Source organism: Arachis hypogaea, chromosome 7 (assembly GCF_003086295.3).
Source record: "Arachis hypogaea cultivar Tifrunner chromosome 7, arahy.Tifrunner.gnm2.J5K5, whole genome shotgun sequence".
In the NCBI taxonomy this organism is placed as follows: domain Eukaryota; kingdom Viridiplantae; phylum Streptophyta; class Magnoliopsida; order Fabales; family Fabaceae; genus Arachis; species Arachis hypogaea.
In genome coordinates, this window is record NC_092042.1 from 2724564 (window position 1) to 2748936 (window position 24373).

General features: G+C 30.7%; 2 protein-coding genes across 3 annotated transcripts; both read left to right on the forward strand.

Annotated features, from left to right (window-relative positions):
* The first annotated feature begins 5018 nt into the window (after positions 1-5018).
* On the forward strand, positions 5019-8711 carry LOC112703896 (aconitate hydratase 1). Its single transcript, XM_025755522.3, has 5 exons — positions 5019-5517; positions 6836-6930; positions 7338-7487; positions 7561-7628; positions 8478-8711. The coding sequence occupies exons 2-5, from the start codon at positions 6862-6864 to the stop codon at positions 8578-8580; spliced, it is 390 nt and encodes a 129-aa protein (XP_025611307.1). The 5' UTR covers positions 5019-5517; positions 6836-6861; the 3' UTR covers positions 8581-8711.
* Positions 8712-18212: 9501 nt separating this feature from the next.
* On the forward strand, positions 18213-21211 carry LOC112701953 (syntaxin-61). Of its 2 annotated transcripts, none has more exons than XM_025752780.3 (7): positions 18213-18418; positions 18878-18988; positions 19393-19510; positions 19687-19880; positions 20055-20145; positions 20314-20379; positions 20787-21211. In XM_025752780.3, exons 4-7 carry the CDS (start codon positions 19696-19698, stop codon positions 20895-20897), a joined length of 453 nt encoding a protein of 150 aa, XP_025608565.1. In that variant the 5' UTR covers positions 18213-18418; positions 18878-18988; positions 19393-19510; positions 19687-19695; the 3' UTR covers positions 20898-21211. The 2 variants fall into 2 exon arrangements, with proteins under 2 accessions (XP_025608565.1, XP_025608563.1); XM_025752778.3 differs by having other exon boundaries at positions 18245-18418; positions 19397-19510.
* Positions 21212-24373: the final 3162 nt, after the last annotated feature.

Consider the following 24373-nt stretch of genomic DNA (forward strand, 5'->3'; position numbering starts at 1 on the left):
GAAGCTAAGCTTGGTTTTGTATTTCAACTGTGAAGGCTTTACTTCTCTATAAAAGGGGTGAACAATCATAGTTTGAAGCAAGGAGTAAGTTTGAGAGTGCAAGGCACAGAAGTCTCATAGCTACTTAAGTTTACAGTTTTTTTTCACCTTCAATGTATTCTATTTAGTATTTTTCTGTTTAATTTTGTCATGTCTTGAGTCTCATGGAAAAAAGACAAACAGTGAGGTTTGTATGGAAAAGCCATAAAGCGAAAAAAGGCAGAGAGTGCAAAATTAAAAGAAAAAGCCATAGATGTCTTAGAGTTCCTTTGTTCATCTATGTTGTGTTTCATGATTCTGTGGGAATCCCCTTGTAAGTTGGGTTAGCGCTTTACAATTTGTAATCAAGTTGATTATAGTGAATTTCCATCATTGTTGTGATGGAGACTGGATGTAGGCTGCACTGCACTTAGCAGCTGAATCAGGATATATCTGGGTGTAATCTTCCTTCTCTCCTACTCCATTTATGTTTCTACGGCATAGGAGCAAAATCCAAAAATGTCTCGTGCCAAGTGACGAGACAAAATGAAAATGTCTTGTGGCTAGAGATGAGTTAAAAACAGAAAAGTCTCCTCTAAGTCCAGCAAGTGTTAGCAAGCAAAAAGGGGGTTAAGATTTAACCCCCCTTCTTAGGGGTGCACAGACCCGGCCCGGCCCGAAGGCCCTGCCCGGTCCTGAACACTTTAGGAACTAATTTGGAGTGATTTCATCGGGTTTAGGGTCGGGTACGGGTCTCAAAAATAGACCCGGTCATTATTTCGGGTCGGGTCCGGGCCATAGCTCGGGTCACCCGAAGTCGGCCCGGTGGCCCGGTCATCATACACAATTAATATTTTGTGTTATTAGTGATGAATCATGACTATTCTTACGTGGAATTTAAGTATTATAAACCTTAATATTTTGTGTTATTAGTCATTATAAGACTATAAGTTAATGTTTTATGTTTAGAATGCATAAGATTTTAGACTAATACATAAGATTGTGTTATTTGTATTGATTTAAATATTTGGTATTATTAGACAATATTAGTATTGATTGTGGTTATGCTTTAATATTGATTGTGGTTATGCTTTAATTTTGAAGAATGGTTGGTTCTTGTTATATTTTTCTAAGTGAATTTTACCATGTTAACTAATGGTTGGAGCCTTGGAAATTTGGATATTTTTACATGTTAGTTTACAAGAAGGTATCAACGTAATGTAATGTTAACGGCCCAATTTTTAGCCGGTATAATTGTGGCCCGAAAGTGTATTGATTTCATCGGGTCTAGAGCCGGGTTCGGGTCTAATAAATAGATCCGGTGTATATTTCGGGCCGGATTTGGATCACATCAAATCCGATTTTACCCGCCCCATATGCACCCTTACCCCTTCTCTTAGCCACTGAAACCATCACTCTTCACATACTTGTACATTGATCCAATGGTGTTAAACCATGATGGTGACGGAAAAAGGAAACAAATTAAGTGATTGTTGTTGTATTGATATGTTCAATTGCCCTTATATGATTAAAATATTCAATGTTAGACATTGGGGAAGCACGAAATTATATGCATTGAAGATCTGGTCCACGAGATAATGACGGTTGGTGATCACTTTAGAGAAGCAAACAACTTTCTATGGCCCTTCAAATTGAAGGCTCCATTGGGTGGTTTGACAAAGAAAAGGAATCATTATCTCGAAGGAGGTGATGCAGGTAACAGGGAAGCTTACATAAATGAGCTCATTAGAAGGATGAATTAATTTACTTTTTTGTTATATGGTCATTAGTGTTATAAAATCATTAAGGATAAGATGTTATTTTCGTTCATGTTTTGGTTTGAAAAGAATCTTTGTTGTTTTGACTAATGCTTGAACTGATGAGGATGTTATGGTTTTTACTTTATTGTTCAATTCTGATTTCTGATCATTTTTGCTTTTTCTTTTGATTCCTTTTCTGAATTTTGTTGTGGTTAAGTACAATTTACTCCCTCTAAACTATATCTCAATTGCATTTCACCATTTTGACAAGAAAGAAATAAACTATATTATTCTGTTCATGCACCTTGTTTGGGATCATGAGGAAGCAAAGGAAAATACCATTTAGTTTTGAAGCCCTTATTCAAGAATTGAGCTATATTAACATTTGACCAATTCTACCTTGGAGAATGAAAAAAACACATGTACGGATTCAGAATATTATTATGGGGCTAATAATATAATTTTAAAATAAGATTTATGCAAATAAATTATATAAGATGTATTATAGAAATATACTAATAGAAAATATATTTTGAACTACAAAAAATATGTGTATTTTTTAGAATAATTCACATAAACAGACGATATGGATTCCAATATTGCACCAATGTCCTAAATCTAAACAGGTTATATGGATGTCTTGTTTTCATATTTATATAAATCGAATCAAATGGGATTTGAATTAGCATGGATAGTGGTAAATCAAACTAACTAGCGTCGATTTAGTAGGAAAATGCTTTGATTTTGACCTGTCCATAGTAAATTGAAACAATTAAATTTGATTTATAAGAAATAATTACATTTTATTTATAAGAAAAGGAGGCTAAGATAAATCGAATTAGGTAGTTTTGATTTACCATTAGTATACATATCTATATAATTTGAATTCACTTGTTTCCAATTACAAATCAGAATTACAAATCACAATCTCTCCTTCCAACCCACGCAAGAGAGAAAAATGAGGCAAGAATTACAAATCACAATCCCCCCTCCGACCCATGCAAGAGAGAAAAGTGAGGCCACCACACAACAAGATTTAAAACTGCAAACATGGAAAATGACCCAATTACAAGAAAGAAACTATAAATGAGAAGAAACGATGGGTGTTACATAAGTGTGTAAAAAGGGTATTAATAATTTTGAACATGAGTGATAACGATAACAATAAAAAAGGTGTGCAAAAGGTCTTATATATAAAAAACAATCCTGTTACGTTACCACCAATATTTCTGCCAATATCTGCCAACTCTTATTTATAACTGTGTTTAATAGAAGTGTCTTTGTGGATGTGTCTAATAAAAATGTCTTTTTTATGGCTGTGTTTAATAGAAGTGTCTTTATAGATATATTTTTTGGATGTGTCTCTTTATATGTGTTTAAAATATAATAATTAATCATTGTTGATAATAAGTTGGCAGATAATATGTTGGTACCCTATACTTTTTCTATAAAAAAACCTTTTTTATCTTGAACATGGGAAAATGTTAAGAGTAATAATAATTTTTCTCGTTTTCTTTTATTTGAATTACGTTTCCGAGCCATGAAATAGAAACGACGAGGATGAAATTGGAAAATGTAATATCTTGAGAATGTGAATCAGAGGCCACATTTACAATAAGTCATTGTAATGTTATGTCACAATGAAAAATGTTATGTGTCTTTTGAAATTCGATTTTCAATTAATATTTTAATTCAAATAATATTATTTAATTAAATTTTAAATACTAAAATTTTTATTATTTTTTTACAAATAAATTTATTATTTGATATTTAATTTTTTTATTATCATTATTAAATGAGTCGTGATATTTTATTTCTATTTCGAGTGACTTACATGCTAACTTAAAATTCATTTATCGTCGAATGAAATTTTAATAAGATTATATCATCATTTGAATTAAACAATAAATAAATTATCAGTCTATGTATCAATATTCTTTTCTTCTTCTTTATTTTCTTTTTTCTTTTATTTATTTAATCTTTATCTCCATAATAATTAGAGAAGACTACCAATATAAAATAATTAGACCAAATTAAAGATAAATAAAAGAACAATTGTAGATATTCGAAAAAAAAAGATAACAAATAAAAATTTAACAAAAGTTTATAGTTTTCAACAAATTTTTTTATTAGTTAAAATTTTTCATTAGTTATTTAAACACTAACATTTTTAGAATTATTAAAATGTATGTTCGTAAAAATTATTTTTTTTTTCAATTGTAACCCCACCAGCCACCCTCACTAATCATTAGGGGTGGCAAAACGGGTCGAGCCCGCCGGGCCGATCCGCAAAACCCGCTAAAAAAGGCGGGTCGGGCTAGGATTTCGAACCCGCCAAATTAAGAAAACCCGCCAAACCCGCACCGCCAAATTGGTGGGTTTTGGCGGGGCGGGGCGGGCCGGTCCGCCGGGCCGAAACTTTATATTTTTCTTTTTTTTTATTAAATAAAATAGTTGTTACTATTATAAAATTAATAATTATAGAATTTTTAAACACTTTTTTTTTATTTTTTGTTTTTATTCTTCTTTTAGTTATTAACTTTATTTATTTTATTTTACAATTTCGTATATATGCTCAAATTATGTGACTTATTTTTAAAATAAAGATGATTTTATTGACAAATATTATTTTAAACAATTTTATTGAAGTTAAAAATTAAAAATAAATAGTAAACAAATTATATTAAAATTTGACTATTTTTTATTTGTATTTTATTTTTTAATTATTATTTTTTGGTTAATTTTAATGAATTTTATTTTTCAAAAAAAAAAGAAAAAAGAGTCAAGCGGGCTAGCCCGCCAACCCTCCAATCCGCCATAAAGCGGGGCGGACTAGCATTTTGAACCCATTTTAGTTGGCGGGGCGGGCCGATCCGCCCCGTTTATGAGGCGGGCCTAGGCGGGACGGGACGGGTTGGGGCGGGCCAGCCCGCTTTGCCACCCCTACTAATCATCGTTTCCCTACCTTTTGCCTAAACCCTTTCCTCTGCCACCATGTTGTCAAGGTAAAATTGGAGTTTAATTTTTATTTTATATTATTTTTTGTCATAATTTTTTATTTCCTGTTATATTTCTTGTTGTGTTAATATTTAGTTAAAAACAAAATTATGTCACTTTTTTTTTAAATTAATTTATTGTTTTTTTATTTTACTTAATTGACTATTTATTTTATTTCACTCTTTTTAAGTATTAAATTACTTCAATTAAGTTGTGCAGCATTGACATATGGCAGAAGTTAATTGATAAATTAAAGCGTTTGTTTCAAAGAGAGTAAATGCAGCATTTATGACGGCATCTTGAAGATGATTTGTTGCACTTTTGAAAAAAAGAATAATCTCTAATTATTATGAATGAGATTTGACATTTTGGTTAAAGGCCAAATTAAATTCGAAGAATGTAGATACTTGGTAGCAGACCGTAACAGAAAAAAAAGAAAGACTTCATTTTGAAATTTTTTTATCATTCTCTGCTACTAACTATCTACATCCTCGTTATCTTTCGAACTTAACTTAGCTTTTTAACCAGGATTCTAAATCTCATTCATAATATTCAGAAATTATTCTTTTCTTTAAAAAATGCAATAAATGCATTCTCAAGATGTTACTGTTATAGATGCTACATTTTACTTGTTTTTGGTAAAGAGAACTTCACACAGTGGGAAGAAGGAGAAAAAAGAATTGGAGCCGGCCAGTGGTTCTTCCGGCAGCACAACAGCACAGAGGGATTCTGAAGAAGTTTGGTGAGTTTTTTTCTTTTGGTTTTATGGTTTTCTAAATTACTAAATTAACTCAAATTCAAAAATTGCAACCTGAGTAAAACAACTTTGTAACTTGTTGGATTCACTTTAAAATGTTACATTGTATTCTCACAATGTATTGGTTCAAATCTTCAATGCATTAGTATTCAGTTAGTTTAATAGAAGAATGAAATCAATGTTCAATATCCCCACCTTCCGAAGATGTTTTCAAGGGAATTTTTACAAGTCTTAGAATGTGTTTGAATTTGGGTTGGAAAAAAGAGAAGTCCATTTGAATTCTTTGAACGCTTCATTTTTATGTTTGGCAGCATTTTTATACTGTAAACAAACTAAAAATTTTAGTTTTTCCATCCACCTTTTCACGTTGGATTTAATATGTTCTATGTACCAATTATGTACTTCATTATTCATATGTTTATGTTTTTTTTATAATATTTTTTTCTAATACTCTCTTATGCATATTATTATTTTTTATAAAACTTCTATTTTTTTAGATGAGTTCTTTTACTGTTATTGTTATTTTTTTGTATGGAATATTTTTTTACTTTATAATATAATTTTATTAATCCTATTAGAGTACTAAAGAATATTGAGAGTACTAAAAAAATATTAAAACTTATTTAAATATTTAAAAAAAATTATAAGATAACATAAAATAATTATTTAAATTCATGTCATTTTTTGTAATTTTTTATTTAAAAATAATTTTGAATAATATAATTCAAACAATATTTAATTTACTATAATCCATTTTGAATAAAAATTACCAAACATAAACCAAGTTAATATTAACTTACTTTCAATCAAAATTAATTCTACAAAATTAAATTTATACAAACGGTCACTTTCTTTTGGATTATGTTACTTATGTTAATAAAATTTAACTACATTGTGTTTTTGTTACATTCAAGATAGTTTGCCATATTCCATAAGGATTCTCCTATAATCTGCAATTCGAAATTGCAACAACTTCAAAGTTACTAAGTGCCTGTTTGGATAAGATCATAAGTTACTTTTTTTTTTTTAACTTATGAAAAAATATAGTATTAATGTCTGGTATAATTTTTAAAATCAAATTGTAGCTTTCTAAAATGTTATTTTAGTACTTACGTAAAAGTTAAAAAAAAATGATTTTTTTTGTAATAAAATTTTTTTTATTACTTTTCTCTTAAAATAAACACTTTTAGAACAAAAAAAACAAATAAAAAAATAACTTATTTATAAGTTACTTTTAATATAAACATTTATTGATTAAGTTATTTTTTCAAAAGGAATCTAATTAAATTGTTTACCCAAACAGGACCTAAGAATGATGTTGAATTGATTATGGATTGGAAGAACACTTCTACTAAGCAAACTGAGATTCCTTTCATGCCGGCTCGTGTTCTACGTCAGGTTTGTTCCATTTCCATGAATCAAGGACTAGTTTGAATGATTGAACTTTTTGTTTCCTTAGCTTTTTGATTTTGTTACAAGGATGGTAACTGCATTCCGGCTTTGGTTGATCTTACTTCTTTGAGGGATGCCATGAAGAATCTTGGCCGTGATCCTAATAAGATTTGTCCTCTGTTATGAATCCAAATAGGTAAAAACTCATGTGCAATTGTGTTCATATAAAGATGATAGTAAGAATTGTTAGATTGTTTGATATGTTTGATTAAAGTGTCACCTAACTATTCTCAGTTATCAACTTCACGTTAAGACAACTGCATGCGAGTTTTCACCATCCAATTATTTAATCACTTTGCTAGTAAATGCATTTAACATGTTTTTGGTTAATTAGGTTTAGCTATTTCATTCAGGTTGATGTAGCAAGATCAGATGATGCATTACAAGCAAATATGGAATGTGAGTTCCATAGGAATAGAGAGAGATTTGGTTTCCTTAAATGGGGTTCGTCAGCTCTCGATAACATGATTGTTGTTCCTCCAGGTTCTGGAATAGTCCATCAGGTAAGATATATATCATTTGTAGAATTCTGTGCATAGTTGGACTCATAAATGAGAGATTCAACTTAATTTGTAGGTGAATCTTGAATACCTTCGACTGGTGGTTTTTGAAGCTGATGGGAGTAGGCAGCAATGCTTGGCCAGGTTAAGTATATATAATAAAGGTGGTTTGTTTTTAGATATAAATCAAGATAAAAGTTCCATGTTATGAACTATTTGATGCAGCTTATAGTTTTAGTAGTATAATCTGATTGTGAATTACATCTCTCTGAATTTTCAAATGCTTATCTTAAGTTGGCTTTTTTAATATTTGAATCAAATGTGAATTACATGTCTGTTTTCACATTTTTCTAGCTTTGATGATCCTGATAAGTGCACTCACATTTTGGTGTGACAGCCAATGACTATGATCTTTATAAAACTCTGAAATTGATTACATGTCCAAGTTTACTTGGTTACTGGTTTCAATGATCGAATCATATTTGCAAGCAAACAAGTCAAGTTAGTACTTAACAGAAGTTTCGGATTTCTGTGATCACGAAATCTTTGCTGGTTTTCCAGTATCATGATGAAAGAGTATATACTAGAGGTTAATTAATCTCTAATTGATTCAATCTTATGATTATGTTTCACACTTGTTCTTGATCATAAGATCAAGCAATGGATTAAAACAAGTCTAGCTCCTGGATCAAGGGTAGTTACAGAATATCTTAGACAAAGGTTTTTGATACATATTGCCTATGCGTTTGTTATTAGTTGCGTTTATATTTGAGTATAAGTGCATAGCATATTTATATTAAACTTTATATACAGTGGCCTGCAAAATTATTTGAACCAGCTAGGCTTTCACACTGTTGGCTATGGATGCACAACTTGCATTGGGAATTTTGAATAAGGGTACTTGGCGAAAAAATATATAGTACATGTCAATCTGCATAACATTGTTCACCCGATTGGTCTAAATTTAACAATATTCAATGCAAAATTTTGCAGACATTATTGCTGCTTCTGTTCTCCCCGGAAACAGAAACTTCGAAGGGCGTGTTCATCTGCTAGTCGGCACGGTCAGAGAATGTCTTCTGCATCCGTTTTGTAGCAGATGTAAAGAACTAACTTCAAAAAAAATGTTAAACATGCTTATTTTTTAACTACAATGATAACTTGCTTTTCTGGTTGACATCGATTTTAGTACAGCCAATTGGAAATGGAAACAATGTCTACTTAAAAGATATATGGCCTAGTACTAAAGAGGTCTCATAGGTAAAAAGAAAAGTGAAATCATGGAAAAAATGAATTTAGGCTGCGTTTGGCGACTGTTTTAGAATCTCGGGACACACATTTTTACATTGGAAATCTGCCAACTTATTACCAACAATAATTAATTATTAAATTTTAAACACATATATAAAAAGATACATTCAAAAAATATATCCATAAAGACATTTTTATTAAATACAGTCATAAAAAAGATATTTTATTAGACACATTTATAAAGATATTTTTATTAAACACAGTTATAAATAAGAGTTGGCAGAAATGTTGTCGGTAACATAGCGAAATTATATATTTAATGGTTTTTAATTATGATTTTACGGGTAGTACTAGGTAAACAATGACTATCTTAAACAATATGAACAACCACCAATTAAATAAGAATACAATATACTCTAATTTAATGTTACTAATTAAATTTAAGATTAATTTATTCTTTTAATCGTATTAATTTATATTGTTTACACATTGTTCAAAAATATTATTAGTTACCTATACTTTTCCTTTTTATATATAGGTAACTGTATTTGAATTTTTTTACTTACTTAAATATTAAGAGAAGTTAGTGTATGATTTTACAAATCCAAGAATTGTCATGTTTTAATATTAGAGATAATGAATAGGGCGAGAAAGCAGTAATTGCTTAAGAGCTTTGACAGAATCCACCGTAGCAACCTTGTTTTAATATTATGGTATGCATCATTTTAATATTATTATTTTCTTAATTAATACATATTATCTTTATCTTGTTAAACAATAATATAAATGTATAATTAATTAATAATAATTGTATTTTTTATACGAGTGGCAGGAGAATTTGGTATACTAATTTTTGAAACATGTGGTGCAGATGGAACTGGCATATATAGAGTCCGTTTAGGAAATAGTAGAAGTTATTTTTTTTTATTTTTGAATTATAAAAAGTTACAATTTGTGTGTTTAGCACCATTTTAAAAAAGGTTTTTAACATTTCAAAAAGTTAATTTGTAACTTTTTGAAGAAGTAAAAATATATGACTTTTTACTTTTTGATAAGTCATTCTACCACTTACTTAAAAAAATTAATTTCAAAGCAAAAAAATCTACTTTTCTTATTCATTTTGTGAAAAATACTGACCTTTCACCACCATTTTCATGCAAGGTCTGCTAGAAGTATTGTCTTCCACCATCATTCTCACGCAATGTTCCAAACCTCACCATTTTCACGTAATGATTAATATGATGGAAGTATTGATCATTTACCATCATTTTCAGACAATATTGCATTTGAACAACTTACTGCATATATTCTTTTTAAGTATTTTTTTATCATTTTATCATTTTATTTTTTATTATTAAATTTGTATTTAACTGTGGTATAAAAAACTATGTGAATATGATAATGTCAAATCCTTGAATCTATTCTATGTCTAATTTCCATTTTTATTATAATTTTTTTAGAGAAAAATGCGCATATAAGCTAATTAGATACACAATTCAGTCAAAAAGAAAAACGAGACATCAATCAATTAGGAAGATTGGCGCATAAGGCCTCACGGTTTTGCCTTTGACGATAGAAATGATAGCCGAAGCCTCCCACACTCACTCGTTAAAACGCGTCATGCCAGGGAGAGGTATCCACACCCTTATAAGGCATACTTCGTTCTCCTCTCCAACCGATGTGGGACCTTACAGAACCAATGCTAAATCGAATTCAATTAGTTCGATAATACGAGTCTATGAAAAAAATTGCATTTTATAAAGTTTAAAAGTTTTAATTATGTGATAGGTTAGTAACGAGTATATTACAAATTTTTATAGTACTCATAGTAACAATATTTAATTTAATAATTATTATTAAAATTTTAGTTGTACTCGTTACAAAATAAATAATTACAATATATAAATATAAAATGAATTGACCGATTTAAAAATAGCACAATCTAATAATATTTGATAAAATTGTGAAAGAATAAAAAAGAAAAGAATGCGAACTTTTATTGATTGTTGATTGATTGAACTGAATTGTAAACTAAGAAAGTAAAACTAAATATATATAGAGCATTGTCATATGAGAGGTAAAAGCAAATAAAGATAAGATAAGAACAACTAAAGATAAAATAAAGAAAAGATAAGATAAGATAATAAAGACTAAAATTGTAATTCTGTTGGATTGAATTTGTGGGCCACAAGACTTCTTTATTGTTGTCATGCTCTAAAGTAAAATAGTAGTTTAATACGCCCCCGCAAACTGGTGGATGAAAGATGTCAATAATCCACAGCTTGGATAAGTTCCGATGAAATTGTTGAGCGTCTGATGGTGACGCGGAGGAAAATGCGTGCGGCGGAGTTTGAGCTGCCGGCGGTAAAAATGTAAAAGGAGATGCTGTGCTTGAGCAGCGATCTTCAAAAAATGCTTGCGGCGGAACTTGATGTTGGATTTTTACTTGGGTAGACGTAATAGAGATGGTTGGATTCTGAGCTAAATTAAAAGATTGATTATTCACAATGGGAGGAGGTTGAAAAAGAAGTAGGGTGATTTTTTTTATTAAAGGAAAGTATGTTATTTGATTAAGATGCATTTAAATGCAAGTCACACATGAAAACTTGCATATGCTTTACTCATATCCATAGACACACAAATCCACCAACCTTTAAATTTAAACTTTAAAAAAATGTACAAATAAATAAAATGGCTAAAAAGTACTTCAACTAAGGATGATCTCTTCCTTCCATTCAAAACCTACTCATCTGCATATTATTATAATCTTTGTCAAATAAACTAAGCTGCCCCAATTTGGCTACAATTTTACTGCTTGGGGATTGAGAAGATAGCATTTCAAATTCCTTCAGACTTTTATTTTTTTCATCCGCAGTTATCTTAATCTTTTCTAATCCAATGGCAATTTCTCTTTCTATGTTTTTCTGTCTCTTTAGGCTCTTTTTCAGCAGCTTTAGTTTGGGTCTCAATCCTAACTCTTTTTCAACAGAATCAGCATCAGATTTCTTCTGCAAATGTGAGTTGCGATGACCTCGTCTTTCTAGTTTATCAGCACCAGATTTGTGTACACGTCCTTTTGATCCTTTGTGCATACCTCTCGAAATTACTCTGAACGTAGCACTAAGAGTTGGTGTGTAACAAATTCTCGCAAGTCTTTGAGGTGGCTTGTTGGACAAAGTATCATTTTCTTGATTTATACTTTTTTTAGGATCTTGTTCACACTTTAAACTTCTCTCAAACTCTTCCCATTTACCCTCAAATATTTGGCTGAGCTCCATTGCAATTTTATAAACTTTCTCACCATGGGCATAGTATATCATGAAGTTACAGAAGGTCAATCTGACATCAGCCACAAAATTCTCCATGAAAGGATAGCTATTTGACTCGAGCTTGTATTTAATTGTGCCTAAATCCATGGGATGTGTTATGATATCAAAATAATCAGGAATTTGAAACAAAACAGGATCCACTGGCTGATTGAAAAGCCACCCATGTTTGTGAGTGGACAAAACATTGAGAATGGTAGAACATTGGCGAGATGCTTTCAAATCCATGATCCTTCTCATCTTCTGCTTTTTTTCCTTTTGGCACTCTGTACCCTCTGCTCCTCTTTTGAGGGATGCAACTGCTCCAATGTCACTTATTCTCACGAATTTGTTCACAACGCGTATCTCCTGTTACACGTTTTTTTTCTTCTTCTTTAATAAAATTGTGAAAGAATAGGAAAAGAAAAGAAGAAGAAATTTTTATTGATTGTTGATTGATTGAATTGAATTGTAAACTATGAAGATAAAACTAAATATATATAGAGCATTGTCCTATGAAAGATAAAAGCAAATAAAGATAAGATAAGAATAACTAAAGATAAGATAAAAAAAAGAAAAGATAAGATAATAAAGACTAAAATTGTAATTGAATTTATGTATTCTATTGAGTTAAATTTGTGGGCCACAAGATTTCTTTATTATTGTCATGGACTAAGGTGGAAGAGTAGTTTAATAATAGGAAAAACTACCATTTGTACCCATGAATTTTGCGAACGCTGACAAAAGTACCCATTAAACAAGAGTTGTACCCATGAAAGATGGGTTCCGTGTGACAATAGTACCCAAATCGTGATTTTTCGTTGACTTTTTAATAAAATTCCCAAATTACCCCTTTTATCTTCTTCCCCAAATTCCAAATTTCACAACCCTCATCCTTCGTCTTCCTCCTCTGCTGCTGCCAGCCACCAGGCATGATCTCTTTGGCGCTTGGGAACATCAGCAGCAAGAAGCTGTTGTTGGATAGAGGTGAGTTGTTGCTGCCTCTCGCGACGCTTGGAAGCGGGAACCCAAGTGCTCTTCACATGGGTTTGGCAATCGAAGCCACGGCTCTTGCAGCATGTCCTGCACCGCATGTGAGGGCAATCCTTCTTCGCCTGGTTCCCACAGTCCTAGCAGCTAATCCCACCTGCTCCACTTGCTGCTCCGCTCCCCACGGCCGACGCCGTCACCAGGAAGGCCGATCTCGAGGGTGACTGATCGTCGGACACGGTGGTTGGACCCACTCCTAGAGCAGCCGCGAAGCTGTAAAGATCTTGGTGGAAGAGAGGCCTTGCTTGAGGTATGAGGTCGTGTTCCGGTTGGTGATGATGATGATGATGGTTCCACAGCTCCAAGCCACTTCGGTACGAGGAAACGTCTTCATTCTTGTACCAGTAAAAGGTGTCGGAGGGAGGAAACGTCTTCATGCCTGGTGGCTGGCAGCAGCAGAGGAGGAAGACGAAGGATGAGGGTTGTGAAATTTAAAATTTGGGGAAGAAGATAGAAGGGGTAATTTGAAAATTTTATTAAAAAGTCAATGAAAAATCACGGTTTGGGTACTATTGTCACACGGAACCCATCTTTCATGGGTACAACGGTAATTTTCTTGTTTGATGGGTACTTTTGTTAGCGTTCGCAAAATTCATGGTTACAAATGGTAGTTTTTTCTTAATAATATTAAAAGTCATTTAATTTAAAAATGTAATTTAAAAAATAAATCATTCACATACTTACATAATTATGAATTTATAATATGATAAATACTTTCCAAAAATCTATTCTAACACTTGACTTCTAAATACCGAATTATTTATTTAAATAGTTTAATTTTTGTCTAATCTAATATAATAAAGTATGTTTAAACCTTATTATTATTATTATTATTATTATTATTATTATTATTATTATTATTATTATTATTATTATTATTATTATTATTATTATCTCATTGTAAATAATTTTATAAAATGTGAAAATTTGTTAGAAGATTTTTTGAGTACTAGAAATTTATAAGTCAATTTATGTAAATCGATTTATAGTATTTTTTTTATAATACTGATGGAATCTTTTAAGAAAGTTTTATAAAAAAAATTTATTGTGATTATTTATTTTGTAATGAGTACAACTAAAATTTTAATAACAATTATTAAATTAAACATTGTTATGATGAGTACTATAAAAGATTTGTAATGTACTCGTTACTAATCTATCATATAATAAAAAATTTTAAATTTTATAAAATGCAATTTTTTTCATAGATTCGTATTATCAAACTAATTAAATTCGATTTAGAATTGTTGGTGTATTAAAATAATTACATAGATTAGATTTATACTATAGAATTCACGTTCAACTAATATTTATAATTTTTTAAATATTTTTTATAGTATATTTTTGGGTTAAGTACTGTTTTCGTCCCTAACGTCGGGGACAAAAATCAAATTCGTCTCCGATCTTTTTTTGTTATTAAAATCATCCCAACGTTACAAAACGTTATAAAATCGTCCTTTACCACTTCGATTTTATTATTTTGACAAAATTACCCTTTATAATTAATAAAAATAATATTAAAAAAATAAAACAACCCCCTCCCATCTTCTTCCTCAACACCCCTCTTCTTCCTCAACATTAACGAAAGCAGAAGCAGATGAACAAACGCAGAAGAACCCACCACCACCACCATTATCATCATGGTCATCATCATCATTATCATCATCATCAGAACCATCAACAAAATTGAAAACCAGAAGAACCATCAACTAAAAACAGAACATCAAGCAGAAGCGGAAGAACAGCAGAAGCAATTTTTAGCAATTCAATAACAAAAGTTCAACAACAACAACAATTTAGCAGCAATTTTCAAGCAATTCAATACCCTAAAATCAACTAACAGAAAATTAAAATCCAGCTAAACTAATCCAGAATCAAATCAAGCATCTAACACTAACAAAAAACAAAAATTGAAAGCAAAATGATAACTGGATTATGAAAATAGAAAACAGAAAAGAGGGGACAGGGAAGGCAGTGGTGGAGCGCCGGTGGTCTGGGCATGACAGAAAGGGGTTGGAGGGAGGGTAACGGGCGGCAGTGAGCTCTGATTCTTTCTGTGACAGGAATTGAGGGAGGGGAAGCAGGGAGGCTCGCTGGCGGTGGTGAAGCAGGAGATGCTCCATGTTGCTGCGCGATGGTGAAGCAGGAAAGGCACGCCGGCGGTGAGCTCTTGTTCGAGGAGTCTGAGACAGGGAAGAAGAAGAAGAAGAAGAAGAAGAAGCGGCGGGTGGCGGTGCGGCGGTGCGGCGGTGCAGCGGCATGGCGTCCCTCTTCTCTCCCCGCTCCACCCTCCCCCCTTTTTCTTTCTTTCTCTCCCCACCCACCCCGCTTCTCTGTATCCCCCTTTCTTTCTTTTTTTTTTAATTTTATTTTATAATTATATTTATTTTATTTTATAATTTTTTTAATAAGGGATAATTTGGTAATAAAAAAAATAAAATTGGTAAAAGGAAAAACAACCATTTGTACTCATGAACTTTACGAACGCTGACAAAAGTACCCATTAAAGAAGGAAACTAATGTTGTATCCATCAAAGATGGATTCCGTACGACAAAAGTACCCGAATCCTAAATTTATGTTGACTTTTTAATAAAATTTCAGAATTACCCCCACCATTATCTTCAACCCTTCCTCTCTTCTTTCCCAAATCTCAAACACCTCCATTGCCTAAAAACCCTAATCTCAATACCTAAAAACCCCAAATTACCATTTTTCTAACCCTAATCTCAATACACCTTTCAGCAAATTTTAACCATCTCTTTATTCTTTTCATCAATTTTACCATCTCCTTCACTAATACCATCATCACCGCCACCGTCACTAACCGTCAGCCTCATCTTCCTCCTTCTCCACTGTCACAGCCATAAACAAAAACAACTTCACTCTAATTTTTAATTTTACTTCTCATCATCACTTTTCCAATCTCAAATCCTATCAACACTCTATTACCACCATTACTATCACAACCCTTCCTCCATCACTTACAATGTCAGAAAGAGAAGCACCTTTGGATGCTAAAAATTGAAACTTTGGCAAGATCGCTTTGGTGGGGTCGCATGTGAGTAACACAGGAATCTTGCACATGATGATGGTGATTTGGGAGAGTGAGAAAGTTCAACTTCGTTAATTATATAATAAATTTGTAATTTGTACTGTTGTAAATATAGTACATTTTTCCATGGAGTCCATGAACTTGAAGTGGATCTAGGAGGAGTTGAATCACACCACAGGACCTTGTGCTGGATCTCGGTTCAGTCTCACTTCCGGAGCTTTTCCATCTAGTGTTACGTGGAAACGGATGGATTGCCTAGTTGTCCTGTTGTTGTCTTTGTCATCGTCAGCGTGAAAAAAGGTGACTGTTGTGGTTAATAGAGTAGTAGAGAATAAAAGGTGGTTAAAGTAGTGGCATTGGAGGTGTTTGAGATTTGGGAAAGAAGAGATGATGGGTTGAAGATAAAGGATGGGGTAATTCTGGAATTTTATTAAAAAGTCAACATAAATTTATGATTTGGATACTTTTGTCGTACGGAATCCATCTTTGATGGATACAACGTTAGTTTCCTTCTTTAATGGGTACTTTTGTCAGCGTTCGTAAAGTTTATGGGTACAAATGGTTGTTTTTCCTTGGTAAAAAGGACGATTTTAAAGCGTTTTTTAACGTTGAGGATGATTTTAATAACAAAAAAATGTCGGAGACGATTTTGATTTTGACCCAAGACGTTAGGGATGAAAACAATACTTAACCTTATATTTTTTATATTATATAATATTTTTTTCTAATATTTTTGGTCAATATTTTACTAATATTTTTTCTAATATTTTTGGCAAATATTTTATAATTCGAATCAGCATGCTCCGAATTACTATGAACTAATATACCAGGTGCTAGTTTGAATCAGTCCAATTCGAATTAATATGTGTTTATTTGTGTGTGTAATTCGAATAAGATTGATTCGAATTACTATGATGCTTTCATGCATGCCTAGTTCGAATTGCACCAATTCGAATTACCATGTTCATGTCTAATTCGAGATAGACTGATTCGAATTGTTATTTATTGGTCTAGTTCGAATTTGTCTAATTCGAACTACATAAAAACATTCTCCTGATTGATTCATGTCTCGTTTTTTTTTTGACTGAGTATCTAATTGGCTTATATGTGCGTTTTATCCATTTTTTTTATTTATATGAATATATTTATCGTAATATTTATTCGAATGATGTTTTATTTTTAGTTTAGGTCTCTTTTAAGCATTACTATAACATAGTTTGATTTTTTGTTTATATAATTTTATTAAATTCCAAATAATTCATTCAATTTAATTAAGTTAAAAATTAACTATAAAAGTTTTATGTTGTAGTTTAAATCAATTGAATTTTCTTTCAAAAATTGAACAATCTTTACTAAACTAATAACCATCGCCATCAAACTAAAAACTTGTAATTGTTAGATTAGTTAGCTAATTAAAATAAAAAATTACTCTTTATTTGAGTTGATTGAATTATTAATTCATATAATTTAATTAAGTATCAAAAATTTAAAATTTAATAATTAGCTTACATAATTTAATTAAGTATAAAAATTTAAAATATATATTATATATACAGCAATCTATGAATTAACAATGTGAACAACCAATAAAATCTTAAATAAAGTTTAAATTATAACAAATTAATTTTTAATTTATTAAACTAAAAAATATTATGAAAAAAATAGAAATTAGATTGAATTTATCTCTCACTAATATAGTGGTCTAGAACTATGATGCACTATCACGATGTAACACACAAATTTTAAAATTTCATAAGATATGAGAGTATGCATATATAATATAAAATATTTTTTAGATAAATTATAATAATATTTTATTAATATTAAAATATTAATTAATTTTTTAATTATTTTAATATTTTATTTTAATAATATATATTAAAAATTAAATAAAATATTTTATTTTTTTATTAACATACGGTTTACGGTTTACACAATAATACGATAACTTATAGAAGTGATCGTATCATAGTTCAGAGTGTTACTGTAAGTATCAATGAGAAAGAAAAAGGAAATTTGTATTAACTATTATAATATGAGGCAAACTAAAAGGGGTCAATTTGTAATTTAAGAAAGTTAAAGGGTAAATTGAAAATAAAGCGAAGTTACAGGGAACAGAGAAAGCAACAGTGTGTCACTCTTTCGCCATTTATCTTCTCTGTCGAGAGAGAGAGAGAGAAAGAGAGAGAGAGAGTTCAGACAACAATAACAATAAGATAATATGCCCTCAGCTCAAGATCCATTCTACGTTGTCAAAGAGGAGATTCAAGATTCCGTAAGTTCGCATCGTTTTGCTATTTTGATTTTTTCTTCAAATCCTTTAGGTTTTCCTTTTTCTGTACAATTTCGACATTGAATTTTGCAATTTTTATTCAACAATTGAAACTGCCAAATGATTTCTCTGTCGCTCGTATTACTCGATCCGTGAATTTTGTCGATCCACCAACTCAAATCTGATCACTGAACTGTGATAACACCTATTTGGGTGAATGGTTACTATAGTGATTGGGATTTTTTGAACTGATCATGCTATTATTGAATTTGAATTCTGGATTTTGAACAGATCCCAATACAATTGCGATCTTATGGTATTGCATGTAATTATACCTGAAAAATACTGAAAAGAAATGAAAGGATTGAGGATCATTTTTTTTTTATTTAATGGTTATATGATTCTTCTATTTCGTAGAGCAGGATATTCTTAATTATACGAAAACATTTTGTGTGTTGTTAGATTGATAAGTTGCAATCTTCTTATCACCAATGGGAAAGCACTTCTGACGGTGGGGATCGAACAAATCTCTCAAAGGAAGTTCTTACTGCTTGTGAGAGCATTGAATGGCAGGTATACCTATTGCATATGCAGAACCACGCACACACTACCTTGTAAAGTTTTTCCTTATTTTCCTATATTGTATTGTAATCATTTACATGATTTCGGATTTGAGAACTATATGTGGCATGCTTAAGGTTTGTTTTGATTTTGTTCATGCTATTTGGGCGGGGGATGCTAGAAAAGGTTAAAAATAAGGATGGGATTGACGTTTGGAGTTATGTAGAATTGTTTTGGTTTTTACTCTGTCGATTGTGAAAACACAAGAGGGTTATTAAGTTCTTTCGTTTCTGTGGGAACATAGTGTTCGGTACACATCATAAGCAAGGCTAATATTTGGATTGAATCCTCTCTTTGCTGTATTATGGTTGTGTACACAAACCATGCAAAGTGCTGACATATGGTTTTTTTGATAGAAAGGTGGATGAATTGGACAAAGCGATTTCTGTTGCATCTAGAGATCCTTCTTGGTATGGCATTGATGAGGTCGAGATTGAAAACCGGAGAAGGTGGACCAGCAGTGCTCGCACTCAGGTATCCATGATGTATTCCAGATTTTAGTAAGAGAAGGGTGGATTATAGTCAAATTGTTTTCTCAACCTAATGTTAATGGTTCATCTACCACTACTTTCTTTTATTAGTGTTCCTCACATCATATTCCCGGCTTTTCATGCCTGTGGCAATCCTAAACGATTCTTGTATTCAATTAGGTGCGCACAATGAAGAATTCAGTGGAAGCCGGAAAGGCCTCGAATGTGGCGAACCATGCAAGTGTGAATGGGATGCGCAGGGAATTGATGAGGCTTCCTAATTCACATCAAGCTGATACATCCAACCAGTATACTGCCAACCATAATGATGATTTCATTGAATCAGAATCTGACAGACAGATGCTTCTTATGAAGTACTTAACTCCCCCTTTTCTCATTTCATTCTCTCTATCTTGCATGTAGCCTTGATTAAGCATGTCATTTGTCCTACTTTGGCATCCCTAATGATAATGCATCTCCCCATGCAAAAACCATTCTTCGTGCTATTTTATTTTGGATTTTGAATTAGATTTATTTGGTACGGATAGAAAACAGGATGAGGAGTTGGATGAGCTTAGTTTAAGTGTACAAAGAATTGGAGGTGTTGGACTTACGATACATGAAGAACTCCTTGCACAGGTATATTTGTGAGAGTTTTTGTTCTCTGATTCTTGCTATATCGGTTCAATACTAGGAGCCTAGGTAACACTTGTTTAGTTGTGTTAATGAAACTTGTTCTCATACTTCACTCTGTTCGTACGAAATGTTTCTTATTCTAAAATTGTAGAAATGATGGTGTTTTTTCAGGAAAAGATTATAGATGAACTGGGTAATGAGATGGACAGTACATCCAATCGTCTAGATTTCGTACAAGTGAGTTTCTGCTTCTTGTTTTCTTAATAATGTTATAGTGTTTGTGATTTATACTTTTATAATTGCTGTCACTAACTAATTGAATATCTATTAAGTGAGCAAAGGATTCACTGTAAGAAAGGGATGATAAACTCTTGCATATTATAATTTATATACAAAAGCAACACCCAAGTCTTGTCCCTCGAAACCTTCATTGTTATAATTTGTATTAATGTTCAAAATTCATATATAAAGTTATGTGATCTTTAAATAACTTTCAATATTTACCATTTATATTGGTATAACAGTCAATACTTACTTCTCATGTAAAGTTAAGGCTCTCATTAGACATGCCTCTGTATATAAATGGGAAAAACCTTTGAATATTGATGTGAGAGTTGAAATGTAATATTGGATTATGATTTCAGAAAAAAGTGGCAATGGTGATGAAGAAAGCTAGTGCAAAGGGTCAGATCATGATGATATTGGGTTTGCTGGCACTGTTTATTTTCCTATTCATCTTGGTGTTCTTCACCTAAACTCAGTTGAGATTGGCCCTTGTTTGTACATGAAGAGAGAGATATCTCAGTTTTTGCGAGAAGATACAAGATTGTTGGGACATGCTTTAGTGTCTATTAATCAAATGGAAGCCATTTTGGTATTTCAAGGCAGTAGAATTTTATGATTGTGATGATAAAGGGACAATGTAAGGATTTAGATTCTCTGAACATTTGGATTACAAATATGATTGGATTTAGGGTTATTCGGATTAAATTGTTCTTTAGATGTAATGTAATGTGATGTCAACTTATTTTTAACATCCTTTTAGAATGAGAGCATGGAGTTTTAAACCTATTATTATTGTTATTATTATTAGTGCCTTGTCCAACACTTAATGTCCATCAAGCTGCATTTTTAGATTTAGATGTATATATTTTTATATGATACAAAGAACAAATGAAATTATACTTTAACGGTTAAGGGTTATGTGTAAGCAACCGTTATAACCTTAAATACTAAGTTCAATTTTCTAATTTCTAGTATAGCCATTTTGGCTTCTAAGTTATATTCTGAATTCATGGCTACTTAGCTAACTCAAACATTCATGTTTTTATATTTTACGTGTTTGCATCAGTTCTAGTAGTTTTGAATACATGTCTATTTTTATTATATAAGAGAGGATATAAATTTATTATTGAATGAGCTTATAATATATTAATTTTTTTTATTGTGTCACGTCAGTTTTTTTTGCATAGATAACAGTTTTATAATTTTATAAAATAAAAATAATAGATTTTTATATAATATTTATACAAAAGTGATTAAATTCAATACTTATAATTACCAATTGAATTAAAAAATAACTGTTAAATACAATTAATATTATATTAAAATTATAATAATAACCATTTTTGGTTACAAATATTTAAAGTGTATAATGACACAACATTTGTTTACTATGTATATATCATGATTAGTAAAATATATTTATAATATTATCTTACACATTTTTTATTCTCATTCACAATTATTTTTTCCTAACTTATTTTTTAATTATTTTTAAATACACTAAAGAAAAACTTTAAAATTACACTATAAAATACAATCTACTAAAAATTGAGTAAATAGCCAAAATCGTCCGGAAAGATACCCCGATTTCCATTTTGGTCATCGAAAGATAAAGTTAATCAAAATCGTCCCCAAAAGATACACGATTGGTCACGTTAGTCCTTCCGTCAGTTGGATCACGTGTCACGTTAAATGCCACGTGGCATATGATGATGTGGATGACTAATGCCACGTGTCACAAGATGATTGGTTGACGTGTTAGATCAGTGACACCTAGCATGCCACGTGTCAGGTCAGTGACACGTGACATTTTACGTGACACTTAACATATCAAAAAGTTATTTATAATCAAAATAGTCCTTGAAAGTTCAGACGCAATTCATTTTCATTCCTAAAATTTTAAAAATTAATCAAATTAGTCCTTATATAATTTTTTTATTTTTTTATAATATTAAATTTAAAATATTTTTTGATACTACTAATTTTAATAGAAATGTAATTGACAATAAAAAAATTAGTAATTGTATCTTTTCTTCTTAAAAATTTTTTCAATAAAAATCTCTCTCTCCTTTAATTCTTGTCAAAATCTCTCTTATTCTTTTCTATTCTAAAATCTTTTTCTTACATTATTATATTTTGCTGGAATATATATACTCAAAATTGAAATGTATGTATTTGTTAACTTAAACAAAGTTATATGCTCAATCAAAATTTATGTATGTTAACCTAAATAAAAGTAATACCGTAATGAAAAAAATAATAATACCATAAACAAAGTTAATAAAAATTTATACATCTTTTTTTTTTAATTACGGTATTACTTTCATTTAGGTTAACATACATAAACTTGATTTTGAGCATATAATTTTGTTTAGGCTAACAAATACTTACATTTTAATTTTGAGTATATATATATATATATATATATATATATATATATATATATATATATATATATATATATATATATATATTCCAGCAAAATGTAATAATGTAAGAAAAATGTTTTAGAATAGAAAAGAATAAGAGAGATTTTGACAAGAATTAAAGGAGAGAGATTTTTATTGAAAAATTTTTTAAGAAGAAAAGATATAATTACTAATTTTTTGATTGTCAATTATATTTCTATTAAAATTAGTAGTATCAAAAAATATTTTAAATTTAATATTATAAAAAAAAATAAAAAAATATATAAGGACTAATTTGATTAATTTTTAAAATTTTAGGAATGAAAATGACTTACGTATAAACTTTTAAGGACTATTTTAATTATAAATAATTTTTTTACATGTCAAGTGCCACGTGGCATACCACGTGTCACTAATTTAACACGTCAACCAATCATCTTGTGACACGTGGCATTAGCCCTCCACGTCATCATATGCCACGTGGCACTTAACGTGACACGTCATCATTTAACTGACGGAATGACTAACGTGACCAATCGTATATCTTTTAGAGACGTTTTTGATTAACTTTATCTTTCGAAGACCAAAATGAAAATCGGGATATTTTTTAGAAACAATTTTAGCTATTTACTCACTAAAAATTATTAACAAACAAATATAGCTTGTGCGAATGATTTGTTTAAGACATTAGCCAAAAAGAAAAAATTAACCACAATTTTTTCTCAACACTCACATTGTAACTGGACTTGTAAACATCTAAAGATTTATTGTAGTTGGCAACATGCACTCTATCGGTCGGGTGCAAGTTGAGTCTCAATTCTACCTGATTAACTCGCACTCGCACCTTTTATATGTTATATATTTATATAGAAATATGTTTTTAAGTGAATGTTGACTTAAAGACTTCGCATTAAATACAAAAAATCTTTAGCCGCTAAAAAAATATTATTAATTGATAATTTAATATATTTTTTGTACATAAAAATTTATCCTATTTTAAATTATAATCGAATAAAAAATCTCAGCTTTCGAGTAAAATTAAGATTAAATCCAAATTCTACCCTATTGATTGTTATCCTTAATTAGAAGTGTATACGATCCGAGCCTGAAGCATTTAGATCCACCTCATGAAATGGCACAAAGCTGACCCGAGAAAAACCCAGAAAACAACTCAATTGAGTCTGGGTCAGAATTCGAGTTGCACGGCCCGGCCTGATGAGAGTTCCTAATTATGCAGTGTCAATTTCAAAACATCTATTCTATTTATCTCTCTTTTCTCTATATGTAATAACTAGCAAGAGGCATGCGCGGGTGGGTGATTGAGTTTATGAAATTAATAATAAAAATATAAAAAAATATAGAAATTGGATAATGATATGTTTGTTATATACATTTATTGAACTTAGAAATATAATCACAATAATGTAACTAATAATTCTAAATCATGTATTAATTAAACATGCTTAATTCAACGATTGCATGAATTGAGTAATCAAAATTTATAATTAAGAGTTCAGATAGTATAGGCACTACGTTGT